This window comes from Scyliorhinus torazame, chromosome 9 (assembly GCF_047496885.1).
Source record: "Scyliorhinus torazame isolate Kashiwa2021f chromosome 9, sScyTor2.1, whole genome shotgun sequence".
Lineage (NCBI taxonomy): Eukaryota > Metazoa > Chordata > Chondrichthyes > Carcharhiniformes > Scyliorhinidae > Scyliorhinus > Scyliorhinus torazame.
The window spans coordinates 188,289,945-188,303,543 of NC_092715.1; the positions used below are offsets into that span (position 1 = coordinate 188,289,945).

General features: G+C 45.9%; 1 protein-coding gene across 2 annotated transcripts in view; it reads left to right on the plus strand.

Moving 5' to 3' along the window:
* Window positions 1-11,665: 11,665 nt before the first annotated feature.
* LOC140429645 (caspase activity and apoptosis inhibitor 1) overlaps window positions 11,666-13,599 on the plus strand; it is a 64,743-nt gene continuing 62,809 nt past the window's right edge. For both annotated transcript variants that reach the window (XM_072516911.1, XM_072516912.1), the window contains exon 1: window positions 11,666-11,811. In XM_072516911.1, coding sequence (XP_072373012.1) covers window positions 11,707-11,811 — 105 coding nt within the window. In that variant the 5' untranslated portion in view covers window positions 11,666-11,706. The remainder of the gene's footprint in view (window positions 11,812-13,599) is intronic.

The following is a 13,599-nucleotide window of genomic DNA, read 5'->3' on the forward strand; positions in this document are numbered from 1 at the left end:
TGTGATTGTGTTGAATATTTTGCCTGCTGTACTTGAGATGTTTCCAGTAAATTCGAACAGTTGAATTGTGATTTTATAATGTAAAACTGTACATGGAAACATTCTCTCAGAACTATTCCTTTTATTGGCCACTGAATAATTCCCGAATTAAATTGCTCTTTTAATTTCAGACATTTGGGGAAGGATTATTGCCTGGTTTCTGGGATTCTCCAGCATGTTACCACATGCTTGTCCCATTCAGTTCCTTCTGTATGTAACATATTCATATGTTTGTCACACTATGGTATGGCCACCACCTGTCATTAAATCTTTCATTGTGGAGGGAACATTCTTCTTGCAGTCTCTATTCTGCACTCTTTTCTGTTGTCTAGATAATGGAATTTGCCAAATAATGGAAAGTTGCAAATTTTGGTCTTACATGTGTAATACTATATTCGACTATTTTTTTCTGTGAAGACCAATTTAGTTGAGGTCATATAATGGGGCACTGATGTTAATGACCTGTGCAGTGCAATTACATTTTTATTCCTGAAATCAGGATGTTCGAGGTTCTACAGAAGTACGAATGTGTCAAAATATTAAACATGTTTCAAACTAGGGGGAATAATGTATTATGCTAATTCACTTCAATTTCACGCACAGTTTATTTAAAGAGTTAGTGAAGTCAAGGACGGGAAAGAAAAGAAAGAATACTTTTTATATGTAACAATCTTGACATGATATGATTTCCTGGAATCAGGTTACTCCACGTTGGATAGAAAGATAAGAACAGAAAAACATATTTTTAAATAGGGCGGCATGGTGGCACAGTGTTTAGCACTGCTGCCTCACAGTGCTGGGGACCTGGGTTCAATTCCAACCTTGGGTATATGTCTTGTGTCGAATTTGGACATTCACCCAGTGTCTGCTTGGGTTTCCTCTTGGTGCTTCGGTTTCCTCCCACAGTCCAAAGATGTGCAGGTTAGATTGATTGTCCATTCTAACTTGTCCTTTTAGTGTCCAAAAAATGTTAGGTGCGGTTATAGGGTTACAGGAAAAAAGGTGGGGGAGTGGGCCTAGGTAGGGTGCTCTTTCAGAGCGCCCTTATGCACTAGGGATTCTATGATATTAGATGTTGATGTTCAGAGAGGGGCATACTCATAAGAGAAACGCAATTCAAAGCATCCTATCGGGCTGCATCACAGCCTGGTATGGCAACTGCTCGGCCCAGGACCGCAAGAAACTTCAGAGAGTCGTGAACACCGCCCAGTCCATCACACGAAATGCCTCCCATCCGTTGATTCCATCTACACCTCCCGCTGCCTGGGGAAAGTGGGCAGCATAATCAAAGATCTCTCCCACCCGACTTACTCACTCTTCCAACTTCTTCCATCGGGCAGGAGATACAGAAGTCTGAAAACACGCACAAACAGACTCAAAAGCAGCTTCTTCCCCACTGTCACCAGACTCCTAAATGACCCTCTTATGGACTGACCTCATTAACACTACACCCTGTATGCTTCATCCGATGCCAGTGCTTATGTAGTTACATTGTATATGTTGTGTTGCCCTATTATGTATTTTCTTTTATTCCCTTTTCTTCTCATGTACTTAATGATCTGTTGAGCTGCTCGCAGAAAAATACTTTTCACTGTACCTCTGTACACGTGACAATAAACAAATCCAATCCAATTAGCAGGTAGGTGCAGCAAGCAATTAGGAAGGCAAATTAACAATGCCTGAATAAATAAGTCTTGCTACAATGTTCAGAGCTGTGGTGAGACCATACCTGGAATGCTGTGCATATCTTTAGTTCCAATATCCAACGAAAGATATGTCTTGAAGGCAGTACACAAGATTCACTATGGTTCTTGGGATAAGACAATTGTCCTATGATGTGATGTAGAGTAAATTGGGCTATACCCTCAGAGTTTAAAAGAATGAGAGGTAATTTCATTGAAATATGGAGGATTCTGAAGGGGCTCGACAGGGTAGAGACTGGGAATTTGTTTCCCTGGCTGGGGAATCTAGAACTTGGGGACATGTTCAGAATAAAGGGTCGACTATTTAGCACTGAAGTGGAAAGGTTTCTTCAACCAGTGGGTTTATGAATCTTTGGAACCGTCCATCTCAGACCCTTGTGGATACTCAGTCGTTTGATTGAGATAGATTACGGATATCTCAGCAAATTGAGGCATATGGGGGATTGGGCAAAAAAATGAAGTTGAGGTAGAAGATCAGCCATGATTGTCTTGAATGGCTGAGCAGAAGAGTGTCGAATGATTTGCACCTTTTTCTTATGTTGTATTGCACTCGGGTTCATCGAGCATTGGTATCTCTATTGCTTCGAATGGAACTGCTTTAGAATGTCCTTATTAGTGATACTGAAGAAGCTTAATTGAGAGGACGTTCTGACACAGGTCTCTAGATATGAATATTACTAATTCAGTATGAATATTCATACATTATCAAATATAATGGGATAGTACTTTGTACAAACATACGCATGCTTAAATACATATTTCTAGCTGAAGCCAGTAGAGATTTAAAAAACTCCAGGTCAGGGAATTCAACATTTAACAAGGAAGGATGTAAATGATCCAATAAACCAGTGAAGATATTGCAACTTTGTTTACATTGTTCACGTCGACAGCTTTTGCCAAACACTACAGCTACCATTCAACAGTATTGGTGGTTCAGCAAGCATATTTATATTTTGCTATACTTTAGACCCAATATCAATTGGCCATTTTGTCTTTGCAGTTAATTTAACTGAAACAAATTCAACTAGCATTGTAAGACTGGCTTCCAGTTTGCCTGTATAAAAACAAATTCTAACCATAATTTAAGATACTGTCTTGAAAACTTCAATAAATCATTAGAAACCAATTGCAAAATCTTAAGTCATTTAAACTTAAGTCTGTTTACACAGCAGTGTTGTAGGACTGAAACAGCGTTCTGCTGTTCATTGAATCCATGGAATCCCTACAGTGCAGGAGGCTATTCAGCCTATCGAGTCTGCACTGACCCTCCGAAAGAGCACTCACACTTTAAATCAAAAAGATAATTTGCCTTTTTTATCTAATTGTGATGTGAGCTGAATACCAGAAATAGACTTAATCAAGAACCTTGCTTTGTTTTGTCAAATTTATTTTATATGAACTTTCTCAGATCATAAGTTTTGTTTTGTCACTGATGAAGATTAAGTAGATTCATCATGAGCAACAAAACTGATGATGTAGCCCCTGAGTAAAGTTTGTTGAGTATTCCAGGTTCAGCTCTAAATTATAATTGTCCTACAATTAAATTAACACCCCAAACTGGTCATTTAATTTATATACTTTAGAGAGTTTCTATGCCTATGGTAAAAAAAAATCTCAACTTTGAGATAGTTACAAAGCTGAAACAGGCCATTCGGCCCAACTGTCTGCTGGTGTGTTTGTTTGCCAGGAGCCTCCTCCCACTCTGCTTCATCTCATCCTATCATCATTTTCTTATGTTGCAAAATGAATTTGAGATATAACATTCATGAGAGATGTTTAAAATTACTTTCCCTGCATTTACATAAGGGATAGTGCTCAAATACTGTAGTGCTTTGTGTTATGGAATGTATGTCTTGGAAAATGACCAAGTTTGAAAATGATGCCAAGTTACATTTGACATAAAATTAATAGACCACACAATCAGGCCTAGTGCTGGAGTTTGGGCTTGTGACAGGCAAATAATTTTAAACCTAGAAAAGTCCAGCATTTACAAATGGGATGGACAAATGCTGAACAGCCAAATACCTTTCAGGGAAACGTACTAAAGCCAGTGGAGAAAATCTCGGCAGTTCTAGTGCATTGATCTTTCAAGATTCATTATCAACACTGTGAAGACTTAGCTAGAGCAAACACAGTTCTGGATGCATTTATCGAAGAATTAAGACAATATATTTTGTCATTTGAAATAGATCTGGGTCGGGCCCCAGTAGGAATAATGTCGTTTTGGCCCCCCATGGAGAGAAATATTGAGGCTTTGGAAAGGATGCAGAGGAGACACAAAGGAGTAATATTCTATTAAAAGAACCTGATGAACTGACGCAATGAGATGGATCTCTATATTTTAGAGAAGTGGTGACTTAAGAATACAATATTTGTATGTATGTGTGTGTATATTTGGACAGTTTTTCAGTTAAATAGAGTGCACCAGAGGTTATAATCTCAAATTATATGTGGTCAGAACTAGGTTAATTACATTTTATGAGATGGACCCATTCCCAGAGAATAAAGCCCATGGGATTAAAGAGGTGGTGGCTGGGTGGCTAATAGACAAAGTATAGCAAAGTGGTGAATGGTTATTTTTCCGAGGAGCGGAAGAATTCAACTTTTTTTGATTGATTTGGTATATATCGATTTATAGATTTTAATGTACATGGTATGCAAGGGGCACGAAATTCAGAAATGCAGTAAATAGAATTAACAGATTTTTGTAGGACATTGGTGAAATGAAGATACCTGAAAAATGAGTAACACAAGTGTGAAATGATTCACTTTGTAGGCAACATGAGGAGAAACAACATGAACTAAATAGTACAATTTTAAAGTGGTACAGGAACAAAGAGACCCTGTGATGTATGCATACAAATCATTGAAGGTGTCAAGGCAAGCTGTGAAGACATTTGGGATTCTTAACTTTATGAATAGAAATATACGAGTACAAAAACAAAGCAGTTATGCTAAATCTTTATAAACCCCTGGTTCGGCCCCAGATGTAGATGTGCCCAATTCTGGGCATCACATTTTAAAGAAGAATGCCAAAGCCGGCGAGTATGCAGGAGGAATTTACTAGAATTATACCAGTATTTTGACTTCTGTGAAAAGATGGGGGGAAATCTAGGAGTGGGGAAGGTTAAATGCAGATTTGATTTTTTTTTAAGTTTCAAATTCATGAAAAGTTTTGGTAGAAGAAATGTAAAAATTTACATTTACTGAAGGATCAACAGCCAGAGGACACAGATTTCAGAATTGGGCAAAAACAAAATGAGAGTTTTTTTTAATGGAGCAAGTCTCTATCTGGAATTTACTTGAAAAGTTGGTGGAAGCAGATTCAATCGCAAATTTCAAAAATACATTGAATAAATATGGGCTCAGGGAATTATTCTAATTAGATACCTCTTTAAAAGAGCTGACAGCCTTGATGGGCTAAAATGAACTTCTGTGCAGTATCATTCTATGATCCTAAGAATGGTGGACAGACTCAGCTTGCACAGTGAATGCTGTAATTTTGTAAATCTTATTTTAATGTCCAATTTGGACTTGATTTCATGCTGTATTCTTGCGAGTCTACAATTTATCTGAATGTATGACCTTACTGGAGGTAACATTCAACTTCAACAGGGATGGCAAAACAAGTGTTACCATATCGGTAGCGTGTTACAAGCCCTCTTCCCACCCATTCCCCTTTCCTAGATTTTTTTCCTTTCCGTTTACATCAATTTTGCATCCCCGCTGAAGTTGTTTTTTCTCTCCCATTGTCAGCATCTCATTGTTCCCGAAAAATATATACTAATCTCTAGAATAAACAAAGATATTGATAAGTTTTATTCAAGGGGGTTGCCATTCAAACAATGACGTTCTTTGGATGAAATAGTCAATGAACCAACTTTTTTTCCTTTTTTGTGATAGATATAATGCAGTGTAGGTCTTGACTATCTTAGTTATATATTAACTTGGCAAATTATAACACCTGTACCTAATTTGAAAAATTTCATGCAAAGAATGTCATGATATCCACATCAGCATATCATGGTGCTATCACACACTGATGGACAGACAGTTGGACCAACCAGCGCACACATAACATCGCAGCCAATCACCAGTGTGAGCACACGCACTATAAAACAGGGAACACCACAGTTCCCGCTCATTCTACCAGGAGATAGCACAGAGCTCACAGCACACCACTCAGACATAGACCATGTGCTGAGTGCCTCACTAAGATAGTGATAGGGCTGGGTCCACAGGTTAGCTGGTGAAGCTCGTATCCAAGCCAGTAGTTAGTTGTTACAGTTTAGACAATAAAACTGAGTTGTACCATCTACAGCCGTGTTGGATCATTTGTGCATCAGAACACCCAACACGACATGATACCAGGGGTGGACGCTAACCAGCGACTGTGAGACCTACCTGCACCCTTTCAGAAATCCGCCATCCTGCTCCATGGAAAACATCAGCCTGCCGCAGCCGCTTCGAATCGCTGGTAATCTCGGTGTAAACTGGAAGCTGTTTAAACAGAGCTTCCAGCTCTTCCTAGAAGCCACAGACAGGGAGAATGCATCGGACACCAGGAAGATCGCCCTCCTCTCCACGGTGGAGCAACACGCCATCCACATCTATATCTCCCTGGCATTTGCGGAAGGCGAGGACAAAACAAAATATAAGACGGTGCTTCTGAAGTTCGAGGAACACTTCAGCGTGGAAGTCAATGAGAGCTTCGAGAGGTACCTATTCCAGCTGCAACTGTAGGGTAAAGATGAGCCTTTCCAATCGTACTTGACACACCTCCGTATCCTCGTGCAGTCCTGCGGCTATGAGGCCACCTCCGACTCCATGATAGTTTTTGGGGTCATCTAGGAAACCCTACGCCAGCAGCTCCTTAAAATAAAGCGCCTCACCCTAGCGACTGCCATCGAGACCTGCGTCCTCCATGAGAACACAACCAGCCGGTACTCCCAAATCCAGGCGGCCAAAACAGCACACGGCACGGCTCGGGTCCTATGAGGCGGTGCGGGTCCAGTCGATCGAGTTCCTCCCAGCCCGCGGCCCGGACGAGGCCGGCCATTTTGCTCGCTTTCCGAGGCCTCCCACGCTTGTACGTGCCAAAAGAGGGGATGTTGACGCAGAGAGACGTGATGCGCAGGCACGCTCTACGCAGGACCACACCGCGCATGCGCGGTGGCGCAACGAACGCCATGATGTCAGGACGTGTGGCAACTGTGGCTCTGCCCACTTAAAGCGGCAATGTCTGGCCAACGCGCGGCAATGCCTCCGCTGTGGCAGGATGGGCCACTATGCTGCCTGCTGTCGAGCAGCTCAACCTGCCAACTCCCAACAATTCCGCCAGCCTCGCAGGGACGTGCGGGCGATTCAGCCCCCCTACACTGAGTCATATCCAGATAGTATGCAGACCAGCGATACCGAAGACAGGGAGCCCTTCCGCGTTGCGGTAATCCACAAGAACCGGATGTCCCCAAGTCGGAACCACCAGCCGCTGCCAGTGCCCAGCATTGATCTGTGCGATGAGTGGTGTGCCACCCTAACGGTCAACCGATCCCAAATCACATTTTGCCTGGACACTGGTGCCTCCGTCAATCTCCTCGCATGGGCAGCCTTCCAGACCCTGAAGGCTAAACCACCGATTCTGCCATCCCACTGTCAGCTGGTTGACTAAAATGGAAACGTCATCCTGGCCACGGGGTCCTGCCAGCTCGAAGTTACACACAACTCACAAAAAGCCACATTATCATTTGAAATCATAGGATCCTCGAAGGACTCTGTTAGGCGCACAGGCGTGCAAGATCCTCCACCTCGTTCAGTGGGTACACACTCTGTCTCCAGAAGGCACGTCCGATTTACCGGATGCAGACTTTAGGGCGCAGCTCCACTCACTCCTCGCGCACAACCAGGAGGTTTTTGAGGGCATGGGCACACTGCCCTACACGTACAAAATACGGCTCAAACCGGACGCCACCCCGGTCATTCACACACCTCGTAGGGTCCCAGCACCACTCAAGGACCGCCTCAAGCAGCAGCTGCAGGACCTGCTTTCCCGGGTCACGGAGCCAACGCTATGGGTCAGCCCCATGGTGTGCGTCAAGAAGCCCTCCGGCGAGCTCCGGATCTGTATCGACCCAAAAGATTTGAATCTGAGGGAACACTACCCCATACCCAAACGAGAAGAAATCACGAGCGAAATGGATCGGGCAAAAATATTCACCAAGCTTGATGCCTCAAAGGGCTTTTGACAGATTCAATTGGATCAGTCCAGCAGGAAGCTGTGCACTTTCAACACTCCATTTGGCAGATACTGCTACAATAGGATGCCATTCGGCATCATTTCGGCCTGCGACGTGTTCCATAGCATCATGGAACAGATGATGGAGGGCATCGAAGGGGTACGCGTCCACATAGACGATGTTATCATCTGGTCCACCACACCACAGGAGCACATCAGTCGTCTCCAGCATGTCTTTGCACGGATACGCGATCAGGGCCTGCGCCTTAACCGAGCCAAATGCTCTTTTGGCCAGACTGAGCTAAAGTTTTTTGGGGACCACATCTCCCGGTCGGGTGTGCGGCAGGATGCCGACAAAGTGGCAGCCATCGCAGCCATGCAGCAGCCGTCAGACAAGAAGGCAGTGCTGCGCTTTCTCGGGATGGTCAACTTCCTGGGGAAGTTCATTCCTAACCTTGCTTCGCACACAACTGCTCTTCGCCACCTGGTCAAAAAGACAACGGAGTTCCAGTGGCTGCCCGCACACCAGAGTGAATGGGAGGAGCTCAATGTCAAGCTCACCACCGCCCCGGTACTGGCATTTTTCGATACCACACGGGAAACAAAGATCTCAACTGACGCCAGCCAGTCTGGCATTGGGGCGGTACTCCTGCAACGGGACGACACCGCATCATGGGCTCCGGGTGCCTATGCGTCGCGGGCCATGACCCCCACAGATCTGCGTTATGTGCAGATTGAGAAGGAGTGTCTAGGCCTGTTGACTGGCATCGACAAGTTTCACGACTATGTATATGGTCTTCCGCAGTTCACTGTGGAGACCGACCATCGCCCCCTAGTCGGCATCATTCAGAAGGACCTCAACGACATGACCCCTCGCCTCCAGCGCATTCTGCTCAAGCTCCGGAGGTACGACTTCCAACTTGTCTACACACCGGGGAAGGACCTCATCATCGCTGATGCTCTGTCCAGGGCGGTCAACACACCGCCCGACTCAGAAGGGTTCATTTGTTAGGTCGACGCACAAGTAGCCTTCACATCGGCCAATCTGACGGCCACTGATGCACGTCTGGCCAACATTCGCCGTGAGACTGCGGCTGACCCCCTTCTACAACGTGTGATGCGCCACATGGCGGAAGGGTAGCTCAAGGGGTAGTGCCCACAATTTTACAACGTCCGGGACGACTTGGCCGTCATTGATGGTGTCCTCTTGAAGTTGGACCGGATCGTGATCCCACACAGCATGCATCGGCTTGTCCTCAAACAACTGCATGAAGACCATCTTGAAGTTGAAAAGTGCAGGCGGAGGACCCGAGAGGCTGTGTACTGGCCGGGCATCAGCGACGACATCGCCAACATGGTGCTCAGCTGCCCCACCTGCCAGAGGTTTCAGCCGGCGCAACCCCCTGAGACACTTCAACCCCATGAGTTGGTCACGTCCCCCTGGGCGAAGGTGGGCGTGGACCTCTTTCATGCGCTCGGCAGGGACTACATTATTCTTATTGACTACTTCTCAAGTTATCCGGAGGTCATACGCCTGCATGACACAACGTCATCAGCTGTCATCCGGGCATGTAAAGAAACCTTTGCTCGCCATGGAATTCCTTCACCGTCATGTCTGACAACGGGCCTTGCTTTGCGAGTCAAGAATGGTCTTCCTTTGCCACTTCATACAACTTCACACACGTGACGTCCAGTCCCTTGCATCCTCAGTCGAATGGCAAGGCTGAAAAGGGCGTCCACATTGTGAAGCGGCTCCTCTGCAAGGCTGCTGATGCTGGATCTGACTTCTGTTTAGCCCTGCTGGCCTCTTGCTCGGCCCCACTGTCCACGGGCCTCTCGCCAGCCCAGCTGTTGATGGGTCGCACCCTCAGGACCACTGTGCCGGCCATTCATGTTCCTGACCTCGACCATGCTCCAGTATTGCGAAGGATGCAACAACAGTGTGCTCAGCAGAAGGTGGCACATGACGCTCGGGCGACTGATCTTCCTGCCCTGGCGTCTGGAGACCACGTCCGCATACACCTACCAGAGGGTGGCTGGTCGGCAACCGCCGAGGTTCTCCGCCACGTGGCTCCCCGCTCATTCCTGGTTCGTATGCCTGATGGCTCCATTCGCTGCGGTAATCGGCGGGCCCTTCGTCTGTTTCCGCGCTCGCTACGAGATCATGCACCGGTGCCACGCCCTCCTGTTGTCGCTGATGTTGACTTTGTTGAGCTTCCTGACACTCTGCCTCTTCCTCTATCGCCCGTGGCCAGGCCCATTCCTCAGCCGGTGGATCCTGACCCACCCTTGAGGCGGTCAAACCGAATTCATCGCCCACCTGAGAGACTTCACTTATGAGCCTGTTAGCACATTGGACTCACTGAATTGTTTTACAGTACTGTTAACGAGTTTCTTTTCTTGTCGTTCATTGTTCCAGAAGTTTTCTCTCGTTTGTTGATTGCATTTGTTCTGTTATTGGTACAACCTCGTTGTTCTGTTTCACCTGACACCTTCCTCTGTATATAGTTCAGCCACATGTACATGTTGTAAATATTGCACACACATACTCAGATACACTCAGTACACATTTCTATTTATTAGCATGTAGGCACATATCCTTTGTGAAAGAAGGGTATGTCATGATATCCACATCAGCATATCATGGTGCAATCACACATTGATGGACAGGCAGTTGGACCAACCAGCACACACAACATCGCAGCCAATCACCAGTGAGAGCACACGCATTATAAAACAGGGAACACCACAGTTCCCGCTCATTCTACCAGGAGATAGCTCAGAGCACAGAGCTCACAGCGCGCCACTCAGACGTAGACCATGTGCTGAGTGCCTCACTAAGATAGTGATAGGGCTGGGTCCACAGGTTAGTTGGTGAAGCACGTACCCAAGCCAGTAGTTATTTGTTACAGTTGTTTAGATAATAAAACTGAGTTGTACCATCTACAGCCGTGTTGGTCATTTGTGCATCAGAACACCCAACACGACAAAGAACAAACTTATATAATTTAAAAATATCTAAATCTCCTGCCTTCATGAGATGCACTAGATTATTCAATATTTTTCAGATATTTCTTAGAATGAATGTTCCTTTTCATGGAAATAAAACATTGTTTTCAACTCTGATTTTATTCTGGTTTGAATAATTCATATACCGTTTGCTAAATTACACAATACTGCTCCTATTGGTTGACTCAATGTATTTTATAGAAATTGTATTTGGAATGAAGATAATTATTAATGCAAAACAACTACACACTTTATGCTATGGATGGAAATGAACTAACCCAGTGGAATAGCTAAACCATATAGCCGAGTACAAGGGAGTGGTAGTTAGCTCAGGTGGCTGAGTGGCTAGTGTGTGGTTCAGAATAATGGCAACAGTGCAGGTTTGATTCCAATTCTGGCTGAACAGGGTCTTTTCAACAGGCATGCACAGGTTGGAGAAAATCCAGTTTAAACAGAAGCTCTTCCAGCCTCAAGTCCAGCAAACAACACCGAATAAAATACTGAAAGGAGCAGCAAAAGAGCCAGATGCTGGACCTGATTGTGTGAGGTTAATTAGGGGCGATGTGAAGGTGGAATGGGTGCCGGCTGCATTGTGATTTCACAATGGGGGAGTGGGGGGGGGATAACCCGTCCCATTGGCCAAACAGGGGGCCGGTCCCGGAGGTCAGAGGAAGCAGGGGGCGGGGCCAGGCGCCAGGGCCATTTCCGGTCGGCGAGCCGGTGATGGCGGGTAAGAAATCGGCCAAAGACAAGAAGCGGAAACGCAGCCATGGCGAGGAGAGTCATGGCGAGAGGAAATGGCTCAACTCGGATTCAGGAACTAATGAGGTGAGCGCGTGGCGTCAAAAGAAGCGGAGGGCGAGGAGCGGTCACGCCCCCGTCCCAGCTTCCCCCAATCTGTTCCATCTCATACTGCCCCCACTCCGCCTCATCACTTCAATGCCCACCGGGCCCGGGAAGTTTGCAGATTAATGTAGCTGAGGAGAGGTTCATTGGGTAGTTGATTATTACCGAAACACTTCCCCTCGGCCCTGCCTAACGCTGCAGCTGTCCCTGGTCCCACTGTTGCTGTGTTTGCCACTTTGCCATCTTGATTCCTGTAGTCCTTCTGGGGGGGCGGGGCTGATTTCTACTCCTTTCTCCGGCAGGCAGATTCTCATACTCTGCCCACTCCTAGCATGATGTGGAGATGCCGGCATTGGACTGGGGTGGGCACAGTATATATGTTTTACAACACCAGGTTAAAGTCCAACAGGTTTGTTTCGAATCACTGCCTTTCGGAGCACGCGCTCTGAAAGCTAGTGATTCCAAAGAAACTTGTTGGACTTTAACCTGGTGTTTTAAGACTTCTTACTGTGCACACTCCTAGCATGCAGTCTCTCTTTTCTCTCTCTTCCCCCCCCCCCCCTCCCCCCTCTCCGAAAGTCTCCCTCCATTCTACTTGTTGCCAAGCTTCATGCCTCAGGCTGAACAAAGCCATTCACCTCCATTACAAACCCACCAACTCCCACAGCTACCTCAACGACAGCTGTTCACATCCTGTAAGGAATCCATCCCATTTTTCCAGTTCCTTCGCCTCTATCTCATCTGTTCCGTTGATGCCACTTTTCAAAACGGTGCTGCTTTCTTTGTCGTGGTTTCCCACACACTGGGATTGACCGGGCTCTCGACCCATCTCCCGCACTTTACTCTCCGTCGTTTTCCCCACCCCCAAAACCATTGAATAGACTAAAAGCAGATTGGGTGACCACTTTGCAGAACACCTTTGGCCCGTCCACAACAAGTTCCAGACCTTCCTCTCGCTTGCCATTTCAACTCGCCATCCTGCTCTCATGTCCACATGTCTGTCCTTGGCCTGCTGCAATGTTCCAGTGAAGCCCAGTGCAACTAGAGGAATAGCACCTCATCTTCTAATGAGACGTGTTACAGCCTTCTGGACTTAACATTGAGTTCAACAACTTCAGACTGAACTCTTCCCCCTACCTTCACCCCGTTTTTATTTATTTTCTTCCATCAATATATTTTCCCTCACCATTGCCTCCTCTCCCTGCCCCAGCCGCAACCCCCAGGACTGTCTGTTCCAAGTTGTCCTTTGGCAAACTGCTTACCTCTATTCTGCTATTAACACATTCTGATCTTTATGATCTCTTAATGTGCCACTATCTGCACCCTCCTTAATCATTATCACCACCATTTACAATTCCTTTTTCTTTTAGTCCATGACATCTTTGTCAACCTTTCACTGGCCCTCTATCCAGTCCCACTCTTTGCCACCACAACAGTATAAATCTCTTTTCCGTTCACTTTGACAAAGAGTTATCCATACTCAAAACGTTTGCTCCGTTCTCTGTCCACAGATGCTCTCCGACCTGCTGAGATTGTCCCAACATTTTCTGTTTTTGTTCCACTCATCTCCATAGTGGTAACTATTTTTCCAAGCACAGACTTTCTCTCCTGCCTTTGCCACTGATATACTGACTAATGCTAGACTTGTGATTGGAGGAGTAGCACTCCTTGCAGAACCTTACATTTCACTGACCTGTATTTTGAAGGAGTGTGTCCACAAGCCAGATTGTGGCCTGCGGGCCATATATTGTAAATAGAAAACAGAGTGGC